A 21,837-nucleotide genomic window follows, 5' to 3' on the forward strand; every position below is an offset into this window, starting at 1 on the left:
CCCCCTTGAGATAAACCAGGAGGAAGTTAGACTTTTGTTCCCATGAAAGGAGTCAGGGGATGGTTGTCAGATATTCATGTCAACTCTCAGTTATCTTCATGTGAATTAATCAGGGCTCATGATTCTACTGTAAATTTGTGTTGACATGGCTACCTAAGTTCTGTCAATAAAATCAAGGCCCTTATTTCCATTGGCTAGTGGGAAAGGAGCAATGCACTTAAACACTGAAGCTTTTCCTAGGACATGCTTTACACCTTTGACCAGGAAAAAATGGGCAGGTTTTTTAGATTGATCATTATAGACTAGTCTGACAGGTGCTAATGCCCAATCAGGCATCCACTGCAAGTGTGTGCCTCACAGTAGTAGCCGTGGCTCCTCTAAAGTGGAGCATTACGACAGTGGCGAAAAATAATGAAAAGTATACTTTGTTTGGCCTTAGGATACTTCTGTATTTAAATTGTTAACAGTGTGGGTATTTCAGACACCCCTAGAATCCAAAATACAGCCATCTATAACAAAGCCAAGGGTTTCCCTGGTGGCTCAGATGGTAAAGAATCCTGTAATGAAGTAGACCCAGGGTCAATCCCTGAGTCAGGTAGATCCCCTGGAGAAGAGAATGGCTGCCCACTCCAGGATTCTTGCCTGGAGAATCCCATGAACAGAGGAGCCTGGCGGGCTACAGTCCATGGAATTGCAAAGAGTTGGACACAATTGAGTGACTATGCACAAGCACATAATGAAGCCAAACCAAATTTTTATCAAATTAATATCTAGGCAACATAATACTCGATACAAGTATATCTTTAAAAATTATAAGACAAATGTGTATCTGAATAGGATTACTTTGAATTCAATAAGCATTCTTTTGAGGAACTTCAAGCTCTCTTTTACATATTATTTAAAACACCACTTTGAGTTTGTAGGCATGAAAAATATAATTTCTTTCCCATTTCACAGTTGGAAAAACTGAATTAAAGAGAACAATGCTAGTAATTATCCATGATTAATAGAGGTGTGTATGTAAATCAGCCTGAATAAGTGTGTGAAATTAGATGTCCTGATGCCAGATAGCTCTGCTCATGTTTTTTAAAGATGAAGCTTTCAAATCTCTGTGTGTTGAGTGGGTCTGGAAATGAACTTTGTAAAGGTGTATGGATATTAAGGCAACTGTATTGTTTATTATAAGCATTATAATACATAAAATAAATTAAATGAGTATTTAAAATTCATTAGACAGATATATTTAATACATATCTAATGAACACGAAGGCATATGTAATGGCTATTTATAATGTGTTAGAGTTTATATATGTGCCTGGGTGCAACAAGGAATAGACTGAAATTTGGGTGGAATTTGATGGTTAAAAGTGTGGGAGAAGGTGCATGTAAGTTTCTTAGGGGTGTGGGGATTAATTGGATTAGTACATGCAAAAGCTCTTAGAACTCTATTGTTACATGAGAAATCCACTATCTATGTTAATGATTATTATTATTACTGTTATTACTAGACAAGGTGACACTGCTATTATAATAAGGAGCTGAAAAGAAACATTCTCTCTTCAATACCTGGGAAAATATCCTACAGAAAATAAATGAAGCTGTAGGGGTGGTCCAGGCACCCTCACAGCCTGGGATCACTCCCCATTCCTGGGAGTGCCAGGTGAGGGTAGGTCCGTCTCTTCCTCTTTCTGGATATAGAATCTGGCTGTTCTGATGCCAGGCCTGCCCTTAGCAACACCGGTCTCCCTTGTGGGAGGAAGCAGGCCAGGTGGACTGCAGATTTCTACAAGCCTGGTTTGTTTGTGGGCAGGATTTTAAATTTTTTTAAACTTTAATTTGGGAGGGGGGGTTGTTTTGTTTTCAGAGCGAGCTTTAGACAGCTGTATTAATCATGCAAACCCAGCCATGTGCAATGTGTTTTATCAATGGAAAAACAGGAACGGAATGGCAAGCAGCTGTGAACAAACCCAATGCAGTGCCTGAACTTGGAAGATAATCTCAATATTTCCCAAACCCACTCGCCACATGGGGTTAGTGAATGGAAAGGCTGTTCACTTGGGATAAATAATCAGATGGGAGGCAAACAGAGGAGACAGATTCTAGGGTTAATTTTTTTTTTTTTTTTTAAGTGGCAGCGATTGCGACCAGAGAGCCTTGAGCTCATGGGAATTCTTCACTTGAGGGTGATAAACACACAACAATGGTGGTTTGTCCTTGTACTTTTCTCTTCTTTCCCTTTATTTTTAACTTCCCGAGGCTGGTTTCCTCACCTCACTCTGCACCTGCGGTCCTTCTAAAGGTGAGAGCCTTGCATGTCCGTCATGAGGGGCTGTGCACAAGCAAGTTGATGGGGAGGAGATGGGAGCACTGTTACCATGTCTCAGTATTCACAGCCCTCAGGAAATGATTTGAGACTAACAAAGTGAGAAAAGCTCCCTCAGATATTTTGAGTTGGCTCTTTCCTCATTTTACAATTCAGTGGATTTTCTGCAGTGATATAGTCAAGGATAGTTATGCAAATATATGCAATTCAGGACTCATTTCAGAATAAATAAACCTAAATTAAAATTAATGGGAAAAACACCTATCAGAAACAGATAAAAAATGGAACACTATTTATTTATTTATATGTGTCTCTTAAATTAAGGGGCAGGGAAGCACCCTGATTTTGGGGGGTTTTATTTTGTTTCTGGTATAAGAGGAAAGGAAATTTGAAAATTTCTAATTGGCTGCAGACAATACAAATTATTCTTTGGTGTAATTCCAGTATTATTATTATCACTGCAGAAAATCAAGTAATATGATGAAGGGAACCCAAGGGAAATACATTTGATTTATTGAGCCTTGTTTTTGTTTAATCACAGCTTGAAGGGGTTTAGGACTGCATTCCTGCTGTGACTCTGCTGTTCATCCCCAGTCAGCTTGATGAGCCATGTAGAGTGGGGGTAAGGAGGGGAGACCCTCCAATGAGAGATATTAACAATGAAGCAGCTGAAATTAAACATATGTTTCTGTTACTGGAAAGTAGAAGGGAAAGTTCTCTCTTTTTTATCATGGGAGGACAGAAAAGAAGCTTTGGGACTTTCTCCTACTTTCAAAACACCTTAAGGAAACTAATTGGCTCAAAATCCTTCAAGCCATTTGCATCAACCATCTGCTTCAAGACATCTTCACACTTTAGGGTGGAAAGGTAGGATTCCACATAGATGATGACAACATAGGATATTTAATGAAATGAAGGTGTCTTGTCCTAGAGCTATGACCACAGTGAAGTAGTCATCTTTTCTTAGAGACTTCAGTATTCAAGGGGCACTATAAAAAAGATTAAGGATCCTGTGTGTTAGTATTTTTTTTCCATAGGAAACTGCATTTCACGTGGGCCGCCATCTTGATTGGAAAAAGGAGGGGGAAACAGATTTGATTCTAGAAAGTAAAAGTCCTTGTAAGAAATAGGAAACTTAAGAGGGTACTTTCTATAACCACCTCTCACACGAGCTACCCCAAGTCTCCATGAACAGCTTTTCAATTTCTACCAGCAGAAGCCCTAAGTATTAGTAGTAAGAGAAACTATATTCTCTAAAACTATTGGATCTAAAGAAGCTATTATCTACGGTCTATCTACAACGTAAAATCAAACTAGGGTCATTCTCCAATCAGCAATTCTGTTTGTGGGTAAATATCAAGTTCAACAAAATCCCACAAGCTCCATCCTTGTCCAGACTGTTTTTCAATATCAAAGACTGTTCCTTTGTGAACAGTGTTTGGCTTCATTTTGTTCAATGTTATATGTATCATAAAGAGTAATCAGATTAAATATTTGGCTTTGGGGCTGCAGAACTGTTCTCATAAAGGATACCTTGAGTCTTAGTGACACTGTACAAAGCTCGTCTCGGATGGAGCATGACCTCTTTGAGAATGTTGTCCACTGGGACAAATGTGTATGTACATGTTTGTCACATCAAGATACTTGCAAGATGGCAACACGATAAAATGGTGTCAATCTCTGCAGCAACAGTAGAAGATAAATGTCTTAAAATAATTGCGGCATGTCAGGAATTCAAAATGGGATACTTCCCATGAACACTAAGTCTCATGTCATGTCTAAAAAAACAGGCACATTTTAACAGTCTTATTTTTAGTGGCTGGGAAAAAAAACGGATTTCATCAATGTTTTATGGAAGAATCTTATTCAACAAAATTCTTCTAAAAATATTTTGGACCTTACTTGAAATTTAAGAATAATTCTTTTATTAAGTTGTCTAGTTGATACCTGAAACCTTGCGATTCTCATTTCTAATATAATTAAAATAAGTTTGTCTATATGTGAATATATGCATATGCAACAAATTGCATTATTGACACTCTACATATCTACACTCATTTCTGGCCTAATTTTTAGTTTAGACAAGTGTTAATGAAACATGATCCATCTTCAAACTTAGAAAACAGCAGCTTCCAACCTTTAATTCTGAGCACATTTCCTTTAGAGTGTATATAATAATCTTGTTTAATTGGATTTATTTTCTCCACACTGAGGCCTTGCATGGCCTACTTTCCTTCTTTTTTCCCCAGGTCTTTGAGTGTTATTTGCAAATCACTTTTCTGGAATTTAATTTCAATGGTAGGTTGGTTTCATTTCAGATTTTTGTATTGTTTTAATTTTATTTGCCAATTTGCCTTTAAATAGCCTTAAGCTAGAAGGTTGGGGCTGTAACTTGAATCTAAATGTGATATAGGGAGCAAAATTTAATTTGAGTATATAGAAAGTTCTGTGAAAAAAAATACCAAATGACTATCTTGTTTTCTAAATTAGTTGTGTTTAAAAGGAAAAGTCCCCAAATTAGCCACAATTTTAAGAGAAGGAAATGTCCTCATAATATGGTTGAGTTCAACCTTTGGTGACCTAGATAAATTCATTTTAACAAGTGATACAAATGATTTCAGATTTGGATTGTATAAGGTGGTCAGTTAGAAGATTCATATTTTTATGAGCTACAGAATTTAACTAGGTGTGTTCCAAATATGTAAGTTTATAGTTACCTGCAATATGTATTAACTGAACAAAAAATCACTTTCTTATCTTAGTACTATCTCCCCAGTTACTGACCAACTTGAAGTATAGACCAATTTTCTACCTTTCAATTAATGTGAGGACAATTGACTGACTTTTCAAAAGGCTCCTATTTGTATGTGTATGTGAATTTTGTGAATGTATTTATCCCTTTTTGTGTTTTGAACATTACAGATGATGGAGAATGACCCAGCAATAGAGCTATGATGATAAAAACCATACTGACCTTGAAGGGGGTGGGGGATTGTGGGTGAAACACGCTCTAAAGGGGAAAAAATAGTAAGCATCATGGAGAATTTATATGGATAGATAAATAGATATAGATATATCTTACTCACTCACGTTTAGCTACTTGGACAATTATAAAACAGAATAATTTTCATACTTAGGGGATCATATCTCTCAAACAGCATTTGTCTGTCCTTCCTGCCAATGCTAAATGATCAGAGAGCTGTTAGTAAAATTTAAAATCCAAAGCCTTTAAAAAATTAGCTAGAGTAGAGGATAACACCCTATTGTGGTAACCTTACAAATAGAATCCTACCCTTCTCTGGAGAACCCACCAAGATTACAGACTTTTTGGAGTGTTTAAATTAGTAGTGATCAGACTGAGGGCATGTATCTTGGTCCTGGTGCTGAGCTGTTTAACTTCTGATGGATAAAGCTGTGGTAACTAAGAGCTCCTTTCCTCCCTCTAAGCCCTCCAGTTCATATCAGCTTTAGCCAAGCATCTGGAAAATTTATTTTGGTAAATACTAATTCAGATTTTCCTTAAAATTTTTCCTTCCACATTACTGAAACCAGGACAAGAGTTATGCCATGACATAAGCTTCTTGCCATGATACAATTTGATTCTTAGTCTTTTCCCTAATCCCACCCACTTATGATAACACAATCTCATCTGAAGTTTGAAGTCAAATGTGCTTGATGACACGTACTGGTGAGTAGTAAGACATGCTTTCTTTTAAACATGAGGGTCTCAGCTTATGAGTTTCTCAGAGTTCCATCCCAAAGCTACTAACCATAAACGGAACATGCTGAAACAGCTCAGACTTTAAGGTATTGTCTATCTGACTCATTAAAACCCAGGTTTAATTAAACTCTTCTCTGAGGTTCTTTCAGAGAGAGAGAATGTTGTATTAAAGATAAGATGCTTTACTTGGTACCCCCAAGCCCTATAATGTAAGTATAATCATAATGCTTTTCTACATTCCTCCTAGCAGCTTGGTTAGATAAAGACCATGGATAAATGAAAATTAACAACAGTCTAAACCATAAAAAAGAAAACATATTTACATATTCACATCTGATCTGCTTGTCATCTTGTATCATAAGCTCAGAAATTCTGACTAGATTTTTGCCTGAAATGGGCACTCAGTACATATGGACACTAAGAAAACCCAGTCTCCTTGCAGAGTGAGCTTTCCTCTAACTTTGATGAAAGTTGTGATTTAATGCCAAAGTTCTGTAAGTGCATTAAGATGGAACAGGTCAATAATAGCACAGTGAACAAGTGTGTCTTAGTTCCACAAGTGTCGAGGAGAAAAATGCTTTAAACCTCCACTGGTTACTTGGTATTAAAGTTTCCAGCTTTGAAAATAAATAGCTAAACTGCTTTCAGCGTTTATAGAGCAGTTGGAGACTACTGTTCCATATTATATTCTATACATCCTATCTTATTTTTATTATTACAATTATTATTCAGCCTGTTTAAATGATTCAGCTTAATATTTTCTCATCACACTGTTCACAGCTGGATAAATACACTCTGTTCTCATTTCGACAAGACCATTTATATTGCTAAACCATCTCATCCACCCTCCTCTTCACCTCTTCAACAGTTTCCCAGCTTGTCATTATCATCTTAGCTCCACCCTGTTATCATCATCTTAGCCCCATCATGGCCCATTAGTTATTCTCATTCTCTTAATTCTCTACTGACTTGTCTTTCCTTAGATCCTTCCCCATCCCAGCTTTTTAATCCTTATTCTTCCAACATCATTTCACTTTCATTTCATCCAAGAGTAGCTGGTTGAGAGGCTTTGCCAAGTCTTATCTAGCATCATCAAGTGCTGTATACTTAAAGGCTGAGCCCCAGAGATAGTAAAATGGCTTAGAAAGAAGCAGGGAGGCTCTCATTTAAAGGGTTCCTTCCAGGGCTGGGTTGCTTAGGTGGTACTTGAAATTTAATCAAGCATAGGTTACTGATATTTTTAATTAAAAAGAGAATTTTAAAACTTCCATACATTGATGTGGTACTGGCTCAATGTAGATTTCTTTGTATTTTTATTCTTTTATACTCAGTAGTCTCAAAATATCTTACTAATCCATGTATTTCTCTAAAATAGAAGGTAATTGATCAGTAGAATTGTCTTTCTTTAAACTGTTGAATACTCCTTTCCTAATGGTCAAAAGCTAAGCACAAGGCTGGACTCTCTGCTCAAAATCTCAAGTTACCAAAGACAAGCCAACTAGTGTAGCAAACCCTCTTCGGAGAGTTAATGGAAACAGAAGTGGGAGGTGTTGGAAGCATTGCCCCTGGGTGAGAAGAAAAAAAAACAGTGTTTAGTCAGTGAAAAGACATCATTAGTGAAAAAGGGAGGAAGAAGTTAGATGCCATTTTACCTCTGAACTAAAAAAGATGCACCTAATATTTTTCCCTACATCAGTTCAGTTCAGTTCAGTCCCTCAGTCTTGTCTGACTCTTTGCGACCCCATGGACTGCAGCATGCTAGGCTTCCTTGTCCATCACCAGCTCCTGGAGCTTGCTCAAACTCATGTCCATGGAGTCGGTGATGCTATCCAACCATCTCATCCTCTGTCGTCCCCTTCTCCTCCTGCCTTCAGTCTTGCACAGCATCAGGGTCTTTTCTAATGAGTCAGTTCTTCACATCAGGTGGTCAAAGTATGGGAGTTTCAGCTTCAGTATCAGTCCTTCTAATGAATATTCTGCACTGATTTCCTTTAGGATTGACTGGTTTGATTTCCCTTGCAGTCCAAAGGACTCTCAAGAGTCTTCTCCAACACCACAGTTCAAAAGCATCAATTCTTCATCACTCAGCTTTCTTATAGTCCAACTCTTACATCCATACATGACCACTGGAAAAACAATACCTTTGACTAGACAGACCTTTGTCAGCAAAGTAATGTCTCTCCTTTTTAATATGCTGTCTAGGTTTGTCATAGCTTTTCTTCCAAGGAGCAAGCATCTTTTAATTTCATGGCAGCAGTCACCATCTGCAATGATTTTGGAGCCCCCAAACATAAAGTCTGCCACTGTTTCCATTGTTTCTTCATCTATTTGCCATGAAGTGATGGAACTGGATGCCATGATCTTAGTTTTCTGAATGTTGAATTTTAAGCCAACTTTCAACAAGAGGGTCTTAAGTTCTTCTTTACTTTCTCTCATTAGGGTGGTGTCATCTGTGTATCTGAGGTTATTAATATTTCTCCCAGCAACCTTGATTCCAGCTTGCACTTCATCCAGCCCAGAATTTTGCATGATGTGCTCTGCATATAAATTAAATAAGCAGGGTGACAATATACAGCCTTGACATACTCCTTTCTTGATTTGGAACCAGTCTGTTTTTCCATGTCCAGTTCTAACTGTTGCTTCTTGACCTGGATACAGATTTCTCAGGAGGCAGTTCAGGTGGTCTGGTATTCCCATCTCTTTAAGAATTTTCCATAGTTTGTTGTGATCCACATAGTCAAAGGCTTTGGCATAGTCAATAAAGCAGAATTAAATGTTTTTCTGGAATTCTCTTGCTTTCTTGATGATCCAATGGATGTTGGCAATTTAATCTCTGGTTCCTCTGCCTTTTCTAAATCCAGCTTGAATATCTGGAAGTTCTTGCTTCATGTACTGTTGAAGCCTGGCTTGGAGAATTCTGAGCATTACTTTGCAAGTGTGTGAGATGAATGCAATTGTGCAGTAGTTGGAACATTCTTTGGCATTGCCTTTCTTTGGGACTGGAATGAAAACTCACCTTTTCCAGTCCTGTGGCCACTGCTGAGTTTTCCAAATTTGCTGGCATATTGAATGCAGCACTTTCACAACACCATCTTCTAGGATTTGAAAGAGCTCAACTACAATTCCATCACCTCCACTAGCTTTGTTCATAGTGATGCTTCCTAAGACTCACTTGACTTCACATTCCAGGATGCCTGGTTCTATGTGAGTGATACACACCATCGTGGTTATCTGGGTCATGAAGATCTTTTTTTATAGTTCTTTTGTGTATTCTTGCCACCTCTTCTTAATATCTTCTGCTTCTGTTAGGTCCCTACCATTCTGTCCTTTAATGTGCCCATCTTTGAATGAAATATTTCCTTGGTATCTCTGATTTCCTTAAAGAGGTCTCGAGTCTTTCCCTTTGTATTGTTTTCCTCTATTTCTTTGCATTGATCACTGAGGAAGGCTTTCTCATCTCTCTGTGCTATTATTCTTTGGAACTCTGCATTCAGATGCTTGTATCTTTCCTTTTCTCCTTTGCCTTTAGCTTCTCTTCTTTTCTCAGCTATTTGTAAGGCTTCCTCAAACAACTATTTAGTCTTTCTTTCTCTTGGAGATGGTCTTGATCACTGCCTCCTGTACAATGTCATGAACCTCCATCCATAGTTCTTCAGGCACTGTATCAGATTTAATCCCTTGAATCTATTTGTCACTTACACTGTATAATCATGAGGGATTTGATTTAGGTCATACCTGAGTGGTCTAGAGGTGTTCCTTATTTTCTTCAATTTCAGTCTGAATTGTCAACAAGGAGTTCATGATCTGAGCCACAGTCAGTTCCCAGTCTTGTTTTTGCTGACTGTGTAGAATTTCTCCATCTTTGAGTGCAAAGAATATAATCAGTCTGATTTTGGTATTAACCATCTGGTGATGTCCACGTGTAGAGTCTTCTCTTGTGTTGTTGGAAGAGGTTGTTTGCTATGACCAGTGCATTCTCTTCACAAAACTCTTTTAGCCTTTGCTCTGCTTCATTTTGTACTCCAAGGCCAAATTTGCCTGATACTCCAGGTATCTCTTGACTTCCTTCTTTTGCATTCCAGTATCATATAATGAAAAGGACGTCTTTTTTTGTGTTAGTTCTAGAAGGCCTTGTAGGTTTTCCTAGAACCATTAACTTCAGGTTCTTCAGCTTTACTGGTTGGGGCATGAATTTGGATTACTTTGATACTGAATGATTTGCCTTGAAAATGAACAGAGATCATTCTTTTATTTTTGAGATTGCATCTAAGTACTGCATTTCAGACTCTTTTGTTGAGTATGAGGGCAACTCCATTTCTTCTAATGGTCATCTGAGTTAAATTTGCCCATTCTGGTCCATTTTAGTTCACTGACTCTTGCTATCCTCTGTTTGACCACGTCCAATTTACCTTGACTCATGGACCTAACATTCCAGGTTCCTGTGCAATATTGTTCATTACAGCATCGGACTTTACTTCCATCACCAGTCACATCTACAACTGGCCATTGCTTTTGCTTTGACCCTGTCTCTTCATTCTTTCTGGAGTTATTTCTCCACTCTTCTCCAGTAGCATATTGGGCACCTACCGATCTGGGGAGTTCATCTGTCAGTGTCCTATCTTTTTGCCTTTTCATTCTGTTCATGGGGTTCTCAAGGCAAGAATACTCTAGTGGTTTGCCATTCTCAACTCTAGTGGACCACGTTTTGTCAGAGCTCTCCACCATGACCTGTCTGTCTTGGGTGGCTCTGCACAGCATGGCTTATTGTTTCATTGAGTTAGAGAAGGCTGTGGTCCATGGGATCAGTGTGATTAGTTTTCTGTGATTGTGGTTTTCATTCTGTCTGCCTTCTGTGGGATAAGGATAAGAGGCTTATGGAAGCTTCCTGATGGGAGAGACTGACTGTGGGGGAAACTGGGTCTTGTTCTGATGTGCAGGGCTATGCTTAGTAAATCTTTAATCCAATTTTCTGTTGATGGGCAGGGCTGTGTTCCCTCCCTGTTGTTGACCTGAGACCAAACTATGGTGGAGGTAATGAAGATAATGGTGACATTCTTCAAAAGGTCCTGTGCATGCATTGCCTCACTCAGTGCCCCCAGCAGTAGGCCATCACTGACCCACGCCTCCACCAGAGACTCCTGGACACTCCTGGCAAGTCTGGGTCAGTCTCTTGTGGGGTCACTGCTCCTTTCTCCTGGGTCCTGGAGTGCACAGGTTTTGTTTGTGCCCTCCAAGAGTCTGTCTCCCCATTCCTGTGAAAATTCTGGTGGCTCTGTGGTGGGGTTAATGGCAGTCTCCTCCAAGAGGGCTTATGCCACACCCAGGTCTGCTGCACCCAGAGCCCCTGACCCTGTGGCAGGCCACTGCTGGCCCCCAGGATTCACTCAAACACTCAAAGGCAGGTCTGGCTCAGTCTCTGTGAGGTCTCCTCATGTGCACAAGGTTTTGTTTGAGCCCTCTGAGCATCTACATATACACATCTAGACAATGTTTTAGTCTGGAGCCTGGACTCTGGAAGGAGGTTCAGTTCAGTTGCTCAGTCATGTCTGACTCTTTGCGACCCCATGAATCACAGCACGCCAGGCCTCCCTGTCCATCACCAATTCCCAGAGTTTAGGTTACCTGAGTTTAAATCCCATAAGTCTTATTTAATTGCACTAATTATTTGACTTCTTTGTGGACTGGAGGAATGTGAGCACCTGGTAAAGTAAATCATCTTTCCTGATGATTAAGCGAGATAACATGTTAAGTGTTTGGCACCTGCAATATGTCATATGTACTCACTTGATAAGAAGTCATTATATCATGGATAGAATCACCTCTCTTATTCTTCCTCCCTATTTATTTCTTTAAAAATAACTCCATCTAAGCACTGAAACAAGATAGTTTCCCTTTGTGGGTATCTTGCAGTCACAAGTTTGGATACATGGGATCTGTTATTTTACATATGCTGACAATAGAATATCTCTTGGCATCACCAGACCCAATCTTTACCCATATGATGCATATTCCTACATCTAACAAAAGCTAAGGAGCTGAATCCTTGTCCACCCATGTTGTAATGCTGGATTAATGTGTTCAGAAAAGTGATACAATGTAACATTTTGCCCAGGATGAAGACAAAGCTATCAAAGGCATTACTTGGCTAAATAGACTAAGGTATTATGGATCCTTTATAAACAAGAAGACTAGAATGAATGGAGGGCAAGACAAATGAGAAAGGAATGACTCCATTGGCTTAGAAAAAATTACTATGAATACAATGTATTCTTGCCCTCTCGTTCAATTATTTTGACCCCTTTGGAGGTCAGTATTTGAATAGAGTGTGAAGAAGTGTATGTCTGTGTGTGGTGGATATATCAGTGACCGCAAACTGACACTGTATACACAGTCAGCATACGTCACTGTGGTAGACATGGAAAATATGCTGATGCACCTGTAAAGGTGGATAATTGTGAACTCTTCAGGGGTTCTGGCACGAGATTTACCTGCCGCTGCCTCTGGCTGGCCGCAGCTCACCAGCTGCCTAGTCTGCTCTGGACTGGCTGGGTCAGCAGAGCACCCTGCTGCCCACATAATGCTGTCTGTCACACGGGGCTGGCTGCAGCCACCCTCCCAAGCATCTCTCTCCTCCTGACCTTGTTCTGTGAGAAAGTACTGCTAACAGCAGTGCCTTCCTTCTTCCCAATCAACCCGTAAATTACTTTGAATCCAAGTAATGGGCAATATGTTCACCCACGTACTTTCTTTTTTCCTTGTCTTCTTTTCCTTGCGTGCTCTCTTCCTCCACCCCCACCTTTCTTTCGCCTGTGCAAACTGGCTACAATAGAGTCATGTTCCCAAAATACCCAGCTATGAAGGCTTTAACAACACATCTCCAAAACCCAAATTGGGGTGGCAGGGCGGGCATGGTGGATTTGCTATTCCTCCTATAAGAAGCAGAGCTCTCCCCTTAAAATATTCACACTTGGGCCTTGGGCCAAAAAACAGGACTGTAAATTCACTAATGTTTGGCAATTTTAAGAACTTCTTTTCACCTCAAAACTCAGTGACCTTTTGCATCTGTTCTTCCGTAAGGATTACACCTCCTAACATTCCCATCAGATGGGAAATCAATTCCAGGTCGAATGCTGAGACAGGTGTCTGTGTGCAGAGCGGGTGCCTGTGTGGGCGGCCCTGTAGAGGGTCCCCCGGAAGTGGCACATTAATCACAGCCCTGTGCACTTCTCAGATGTATAATGAGGGTGACTTCTGCAAAACCATCAAGGACGATATGACCATGATACACTTGCCTGATTTCTTGATTCTTAGTTAACAAGCAGAAATTCTGTGAGATTCTTGATATTTCTTTATCTTACTGGGTGGAGTCCTTTACGTGGACTTTTGTGAACAGAACCATAGTATTTTAGAGATTGAGATGACCTTTCATTACCACCAGCAGTATCTCTATTATCTTTGACCTAGCCTGTGCTCTTTCTCTCCTCTTCAAATGATTCTTTTCACCTTCTTCCTCTCTTTCTTTCATACATGTGTAAAATAGGTTACCATGGAGCTTACACCATCTTTCTATCCTTCTTGCCCTTCCTCTTTCTCAGTCTATAGGTATCATTGTATTTATTATTTGAAATGTATCATTAGCACAGTCCTGAGTGGGAGAAGAAGATACTTTTATGCCAGCTTATAATTGCTCACTTTCTCTAACTAATCCAATTATACCACTTTCTCTTTTCCACTCCCCCTAAAAACCTCTTGTTAACTGTATGTTGTTCTACTTAATCAGCTCCCCTTAGATTTGTCAGAATCTCAAGTTTCAGAGTTGAGGCTGTTTTCCCCTCTGTTTATGGAATCCCTAATGTCAGGAATGAAACAGGTAAGTACATTTCTTAATAAATGTCTTTTCAAATGTTTTGAGATATCAATGTCTCCAGCTTAAGTCAAAAACACTGATGTTTGGTCTTTGGAGACAAGTAGACAAGGATATGAATTTTTTTTTTTTTTTTTTTTTTTTTTAGGGATATGAATTTTAAACTTCATTTTGACACAACATTTGTAGCACAGCTGTATCCCATCAAACTTACAGAATGAAGTCAATGGGAGTTATGAATGAGAAACTGAAGGTCAAATTCAGAAGAGTTTGTGGTGGTGTTTTGCTTGTTTGTTTTTTAGCAAGTGGAGTTGGATCTTGAGCAGTTTTAAAATGAGTTTAATACTATGTTTCAAGGGAACTCTTAAATTGATTTTTCTCTTAAAAATCTTTTCCTTGAAGGCTAATCTAAACTGAATAAAGCAAGATGAAGACATTTCTCCTGGACCTAGTGTTTCTAAATTTTCCAATTTAGCCTGTGAAGGGAGCAACAACAACAACAAAGCGTCTAATAGCTTGTTATTTCAAAATAATAATATTAAATTTGTTGGACTTTGTCTGGCCAAATGAACTCTCTGGTTCAGCATATGCTAACTCTTTGGTTTTACTTTTTCTGGTAAACGTTTTCCTATCCTAATTGTCCTCATTTTCCCTGATCTCATGGATCATACTTCTATTTTTCAGGAGGCATCTGATTCTATGCTCATATGCTCATATCTGCCAGGCCAACAAGTCAGGGGGCAGGTATATAACTATAACATGCTGTTCAAGGGAAAGGCTAGAAGGTGGGCTTTCCTATGAGATTACTGTTTCCAGTAACTTAAAACAAATTGTCCTTCCTTAGTCTGCCTTGAGGATCTTCTTTGGTCTTCAGAAGAAACTTTGTTTATCTCTCTCATCATCCTATTTCTCTTCCAAAAACTCTATAAGACAAATAATGTTTCTTGCTGTCACACTGAAACCTTTCTGCAACCATTTCTACTTCTTTAGATTTATATTATGTTTTAATCATTCATTCTACTCTACCTCTTGTGTTGTTAAAAGTACACTTTCTTTTTCCAGCCTCTCCCTTCTCCCAGTACCTTATCCATCCTCCCTGAATACTGCTTCTTCAATCACTCCCATGCCTGCCATTTTTAAAGAGCCATCCACTTTCCAGGATCTTACATCATCTAGGCTCCTTAAAGAGACCATCACCAGAGAGATTTTTGTTCAATGAATATTCTTACAGTTTAACCAACCAGGAAAAGAAAAACTAAAAAAATCAGACAGAGAAACAAGGCAGTTATCACAGTAAGTCAGGGACTAGAGAGGGCAGGTATTCCATTTGTAAATTTTGTCTCATGATAGGGATTGAGAACTTGTGGTTTTGTTTCAGTGGTGATACTTTGATTTTGCATAAGCTTATATTTAGTAGTAAGGGAATGATTTTCAAATTTTCCATGGGAGAAGCTTCGACTTGGTTCTCCTACGTGGGCTCCCTCTCTGGCATACTTACTGAAAAGGACGAGGCTGGCGTTGGTCATCCCCAGATTGTTGGCAGCCACGCATGTATAGTTGCCATAGTGCTCCTCAGTGACGTTGGTCACTGTCAGGGAAGACTGGCCCTCCGTGCTCTTAATCTCAAGGCCATTGGCACTATTTATCCTAAGGGTTCAAAGACAGAAGAGTAAACAGAAACAACTATGAAGATTTGGTGTAGTTATTTCTTTTTCATCTTTAATTTGAAGAAAAGGGAGTGAAAGGAAGTAGTTAGAGCCTGTTGATTCTGCTCAATTCCCCCTGGTGGCTCAGATGGTAAAGCGGCTGCCTACAAGTGTGGGAGACCCAGGTTTGATCCCTGGTTTGGGAAGATCCTCTGGAGAAGGAAATGGCAACCCACTCCAGTACTCTTGCCTGGAAAATTGCATGGATGGAAGAGCATGGTAGGCTACAGTCCATGGGGTCGCAAAGACCCCTTTCACTTTCACCAAAGTATCAGAATGAAAGTCTACTGATGGAGACAACTCAGGAATGGATGGGTTTCACTGAGCTTTGGTTTCTGCTCCAGGCTAGAAAGACATCCAGGTGGAAACTACCCACTCTGTGCACATAACCTGCGTGCTTTGAGAGTCCAAGAGCTACAGTCCCAAAGCACCAGGTAAAAAGCCTTGGAAAAGGAAGAGTCTAATCGGAAAGACCTATGTAATCACGGCTGGGGTGGGTTTTTCATCAGGGCTTCTGGTTTCCCTCGATGAGCAGGTGAGACCCAGGGGGGCGCAGCAGATTGGGAACAAACCTGGTGTCATCTCGGTACCACTCAAAGTCAGGCGCAGGCACTGCGGAGGCCTCACATTTGAGGGAAGCTTTTCGGCCGGTGGTGGCTTCATTGCTCTTAGATTCCGTGATAGTGGGAGGATCTATAGGAAGGACAGACACACAGTTTAGTTTACATGAGCTTTGGATGATGCTCCAGAATTTCCACGCCAGGAGGAATTAGAAAGAATAGTGTGACTGCAGAGGAGCAGGACAAAAACAGTCTTAAAGCTCCATTTATGTGAATGATGTGATTGGCTGAATGGGATTGATCACTAGAAAACTAAATGAAAATAAGAAATTAATGAAACTATAGACTTGGTTTATTTAAATGGGACACTGAAAAGGGTTTTATGGGAATGAAATCTAGGATTTCTTTTTCTCTTCCAATAGATCATCTGTTATTCCAATCACAGGTTATCATATTTACATTTTTTTTCTTTTTGTATATTAAAAAGAAAAAGTGGTATATTAAGTGGTGATACTAAAGGACTTGGGATTTGAAATGTGTAATCTGAGCTTTTTTCTTTTTCACCTTCATCAGCATCATTATTATTATTGTTACCTTCAGAGATGGTAGTAAGAAATCTGATGAAAATCATAGAGCACTAAAGTCATTTTAGCTCAGGCTTAGCCTGATACCATTGCAAGAATTCAGGAAAACAAAGTGATGTTAAATAATTGCTATACTGTTTTCCCTCATCTGTGTTCCCTTGTTTCCATTCTCCAGGTCAGTTTTGCTTTTATGAGTGAGAGTGCAGTTTGAAGTCTATCATGGTACATGAATATCTTCCTGGGGTTCCATCTTCTTCTCTCTCTGGCTGTTGTGCACTTTTTTTCTGCTTAGTACTGGGCCTACAAAACTGTGACAGCCTTAAAATGAGCTCAGAAATACATTCTAATTTGCCACAATTCTTTCAAGCAATGCCATGGAAAGTGGAACAAGGATTTACAGGATCACAGGACTCAGCCACAAGGGTAAACTTGAGCTCTAGGCTTGAGGATACTGTGTTTGTGTAACTTATGGACTTTTCAAGGAGAAAAAGACTTCTGTCCAAAGGTAATTTGGCAGAAAATGGCAACTTGACTGTGTGTACATGGATAAAATAGACCCAAACCACCTGTTTATATTTTACAGATGAAAAACCTTATTTAGGTAAATTAGTGAACTTTAGTGGAGAAGGCAATGGGACCCCACTCCGGTAATTCTTGCCTGGAAAATCACATGGACGGAGGAACCTGGTAGGCTGCAGTCCATGGGGTCACTAAGAGTCAGACACGACTGAGCAACTTCACTTTCATTTTTCACTTTAATGCATTGGAGAAGGAAATGGCAACCCACTCCAGTGTTCTTGCCTGGAGAATCCCAGGGATGGGGGAGCCTGGTGGGCTGCCGTCTATGGGGTCGCACAGAGTCGGACACGACTGAAGTGACTTAGCAGCAGTGAACTTTAGTATAAAAAAATCATTGAATTCATCTCTGCTCTTTAGTGCCTGGTTCAGCTCACTTTTTTCAGAGTTTTATCTTCATAATCAAAAACAATTTTCCAAGTTTTCTGCCTCTAGAAGATCTAGATTCTCTTAGTTTAAAAAGATGTACAAAAGCATCAGGTTAGTCTGCAATTTTCTCCCCCATTTCATTTTCACATGAGCTTGGATGTCTTTAAATCACTGTCAGAGAGAGGAGGAGTTAAAGCACACCTGGAGAGCATGTCCAGCCCATGGATAAACATGTGCCAGAGTGGGAGGGGTTGTGTTCTATTTTAGATTTATCTCATTTCTGTAGAGACACAGAAAGGCAACATGGAGAGTGGAAAGAACCCTGGACTAGAACCTAGGTTTCCTGGAATTTAGTCTGTTTGGTTGTGTGGACTTCCCATCACACACTGTATCTTTTTGAGTCTTGGTTTTATTATTTATAAAATGAAAAAACAACACATTAGAGATTTATAGAGTATCCCTTCAACTTGGGGGGAAAAAAAAGGCCAATTCTAACCAAAACAGCCCATTCATCACAAATGGGTAGCATGAGGACCCAAGTGTTATGTTCATGTCTTTAATCCTTAAATTGCTAATTTCAAAATTGTAACTCATTTATCTAATATTGGTTGGGGGGTCAGGATTAGCAACCAGAAATATAAACTGGAGGTCTGATTTTTACTCTTAACCAGAACTGTGGCCTGGTCAAGTGTCTGTACCACTTCAAGCTTTCTCTTTCTCATATTTTCAAATAAGAAATTAGTTTAAAATGATCACCAAGGTTCCTTTTAAAATTCTTTCATTCTATAATTGGTTATGTGGATTGTTAGAGCACATGAGTTCAGAGGTTAATGTAATGATTAGAGGTAGTGGTATGAGGGAGATATTTGTACAGAGATGGGGCATTGAGTAAAAATCAAGAGCTTGGATTTAAAGTTTGATGGACCTGAGCTCAAATTTAGTCTCTGTCCTTCACCATTAAGAGAGCTCATTACTTTGTCTAGAGTCCCATTGTTGCAATATTGTCATCCATAACATGCTGGAACCAGAGGTAGGGAGGATCATTTGGAGATTGCTGAAGGAACCCAGAGATAGCCTGCACTAGGTTTGTGATAAAGGGGATGGAAAGGAATGAACAGGACAGATTTGAGATGGAGAGATATGGGCTGCTAAGAACAGACACGATTAGATGTGAATGGTGAGGGAGGAGTATCAAAGATAACACCCAAGTGTCCAACCTGAGTATCTATGTGATGCCATCCATTGAATAATGTTAATTTCCCATCTTCACCTCCTTGCTGTATTAGGTTAGGCTCTTACACTGCTAATAACCCTATAATCTGTAGAATGTTGAGTGGAGGGATGATCTTGTTTGTGAGTCTATTGGTTTCTTTAACTTCTCAATTTGTAAAATGGGTTTTCACCAGTGTTTGTGAGTTTCTGGAACCACATGGTTAAGAGTGTGATGAACAGCCCCAACCTGGGCCAGACTCCATGTTTTCCATTGCCTCTACCCTGGAGCTCATAGTTGGAGCACCCAACATATTAATAGTCCATGGTAGAGGTCTTCCAGCCCCTCCATCATGGGACCAGTCATACAAGTCCTAGCTGTACAGTTTTATGGAAGCGTTCTTCCTCACTCTGGATGTTTCCTTCTGTGTGGTGGGTGGGAGCTTACTTAGTAAACCTCCTTGCTCTGGAACCCAGGGGGTGATTTTTCTACCAGAAAAATTAGGGAAGAACAAACTCGGTTTGTTTGCTTCATCTCTCTTCTTTCTTTCTTCTGGGACCAAACTTCTGATGGGGATCAGAGGTTCTCTGCTTCTCCAGACTGATGGCTTACATAGGCTCTCTCCTTCCTGCTTTCATGTGGGCAGGCCTGCCCTGGTCCAGGGCTGCCATGTCTGGGGAGGGAGGTGGGGCATACTAAGTTACTACGTCTAACCATGTTGATTTCTCACAATAGGGGCAATTGGGCCTCCTGTATGTCTCTTTTACTCAATTCTCAGAACCTGAATAGCTAAGTAGTAAGCTATTTATTGGGATTCCCAGGTGGGCTAGTGGTAAAGAACCTGCCTGCCAATGCTGGAGATGTGAGACACAGGTTCAGTCCCTGGGTCGGGAAAATCCCCTGGAGAAGGGAGTGATAACCCACTCCAGTATTCTTACCTGGAGAATCTCATGGACAGAGCACCCTGGCAAGCTACAGTCCATAGGATCGCATAGAATCAGACACAACTGAAGTGACGTAGCGCGCGCGTGCGCACGCGCGCGCGCACACACATACACACACACACACACACACACACACACACACACACACACACTGTTTATTAGCTACTCAGAGATGCCGGCATGGTGAGAGTGGTGGTGAACTAGGCTTGAGTACTTTTGAATGAATTGACCTTGGGACAGGATGAACTAGTCAGTTATAAAGGCCAAACACTTGTTCTTCTCCTTGAACATCTAGGAAATTTCTCACACCAAGGTGTAGTCACAGAGGATGATAAATGTATGAATAGTTCATTACTTCTAGTATTTCTCAAATGACACAATGGTGCAGGCCTGTTCCGTTCCATAGCTTATTGGAATGAACATTTCAAAATTCATTTGTAATGAACTCTGTATAGGTGAGGCTAAGAAAGTTACTACAAATCATATCATGGCATGTCTAGTATGGTTAACATAATAGATGTCCTCACTCAAAATACAGTTATAATTAAAATGTGGCTTAATAAAAATGCTGCACAGAGGTCCATTGTTATTTTTTACATGACTTTGCAATAGCTTATAATTGTCAGAGGACTCTTCTGGTTATTACTTTAAAATTTGGGTTCTGAAAATATTAATAAGGGCTTTCTTCTTATATCACCATCAACAAGACTCTTTCAATTAGAATGAACATGATAACAATGATAGTGGCCTAACAAACAGAATATCATTCATTTAATCTTCCCAGTGTTTGGAATAATAGTATAAAGGAGCAAAATTCTTAATAAAAGATTCAATTTATAGACATATACCATGTGTCAGCACTCCCCTAGGCTTTATTTATTCTTTTCATTTAAATAGTAGCCCTAGAAATAAGGATTATTAACCCTATATTATGAATGAGAAGGCAGGTCTGCAGAGGGTTAGTTAACTGTGAAAACTCACACAGCCAGCATTTGATGGAGTCCATATTTGAACTCATGTTCTGAAGCCCATGCTCTGAACTTCTCTGTATTTCCATTTGAAGGAGTTCCTTTGGAGAGAAATTAACTCCTAATATGGAAGAACACCATTTTGGAGAGCATGCTGGTAGCTTAAAAGGTAAATGTTACATATTTCAGCTATTATAAGGCACCCAATGGCACAACATACACTGGCCCTGTGGATATAAACCCACGTTAGAAATCAGGATTTGTGGGCTCAATTGCGGCCTCTGCCACTTAGGTTGTCACCTCTTGAGGGTGACACATTAACTTCTTAGAGTATCTCACCTTTGAATGTAGATAATAAGACCTTCCTACCTGTCAAGGCTATGGTTTTTCCAGTGGTCATGTATGGATGTGAGAGTTGAACTGTGAAGAAAGCTGAGTGCTGAAAAACTGATGCTCTTGAACTATGGTATTGGAGAAGACTCTTGAGAGTCCCTTGGACTGCAAGGAGATCCAACCAGTCCATCATCAAGGAGATCAGTCCTGGGTGTTCATTGAAAGGACTGATGCTGAAGCTGAAACTCCAATACTTTGGCCACCTCATGAGAAGAGTTGACTCCATTGGAAAAGATCGTGATGCTAAGAGGGATTGGGGGCAGGAGGCGAAGGGGACGACAGAGGATGAGATGGCTGGATGGCATCACTGACTCGATGGGCATGAGTTTGAGTAAACTCCGGGAATTTGTGACAGACAGGGAGGCCTGGTGTGCTGCGATTCATGAGGTCGCAAAGAGTTGGACATGACTAAGCGACTGAACTGAACTGAACCTGTCTCACAGTCTCGATGAAAAGACCAAATGAAGTCTCATATATCAGAGCACATTTATCACCTGAAGTGATTACATTTATTATTATTATTATTATTTTTACTATTTCTCACATGATGTCTAGGAAGGAGAGAGAGCTTTAGAGTTAGACCTGGGCAGAGTCCTCTCTCTATCACTCACAGGTTCTT

General features: G+C 39.9%; 1 protein-coding gene across 1 annotated transcript in view; it reads right to left on the bottom strand.

The window, feature by feature from the left end:
- The window catches only part of LSAMP (limbic system associated membrane protein), a 664,196-nt gene that overhangs the window by 19,378 nt on the left and 622,981 nt on the right, over positions 1–21,837 (bottom strand). Inside the window, exons 5-6 of the mRNA XM_065942930.1 lie at positions 16,187–16,307; positions 15,407–15,555 (exon numbers count right to left, since the gene is read on the bottom strand). Coding sequence (XP_065799002.1) covers positions 15,407–15,555; positions 16,187–16,307 — 270 coding nt within the window. The remainder of the gene's footprint in view (positions 1–15,406; positions 15,556–16,186; positions 16,308–21,837) is intronic.

Source organism: Muntiacus reevesi, chromosome 8, assembly GCF_963930625.1.
Source record: "Muntiacus reevesi chromosome 8, mMunRee1.1, whole genome shotgun sequence".
Lineage (NCBI taxonomy): Eukaryota > Metazoa > Chordata > Mammalia > Artiodactyla > Cervidae > Muntiacus > Muntiacus reevesi.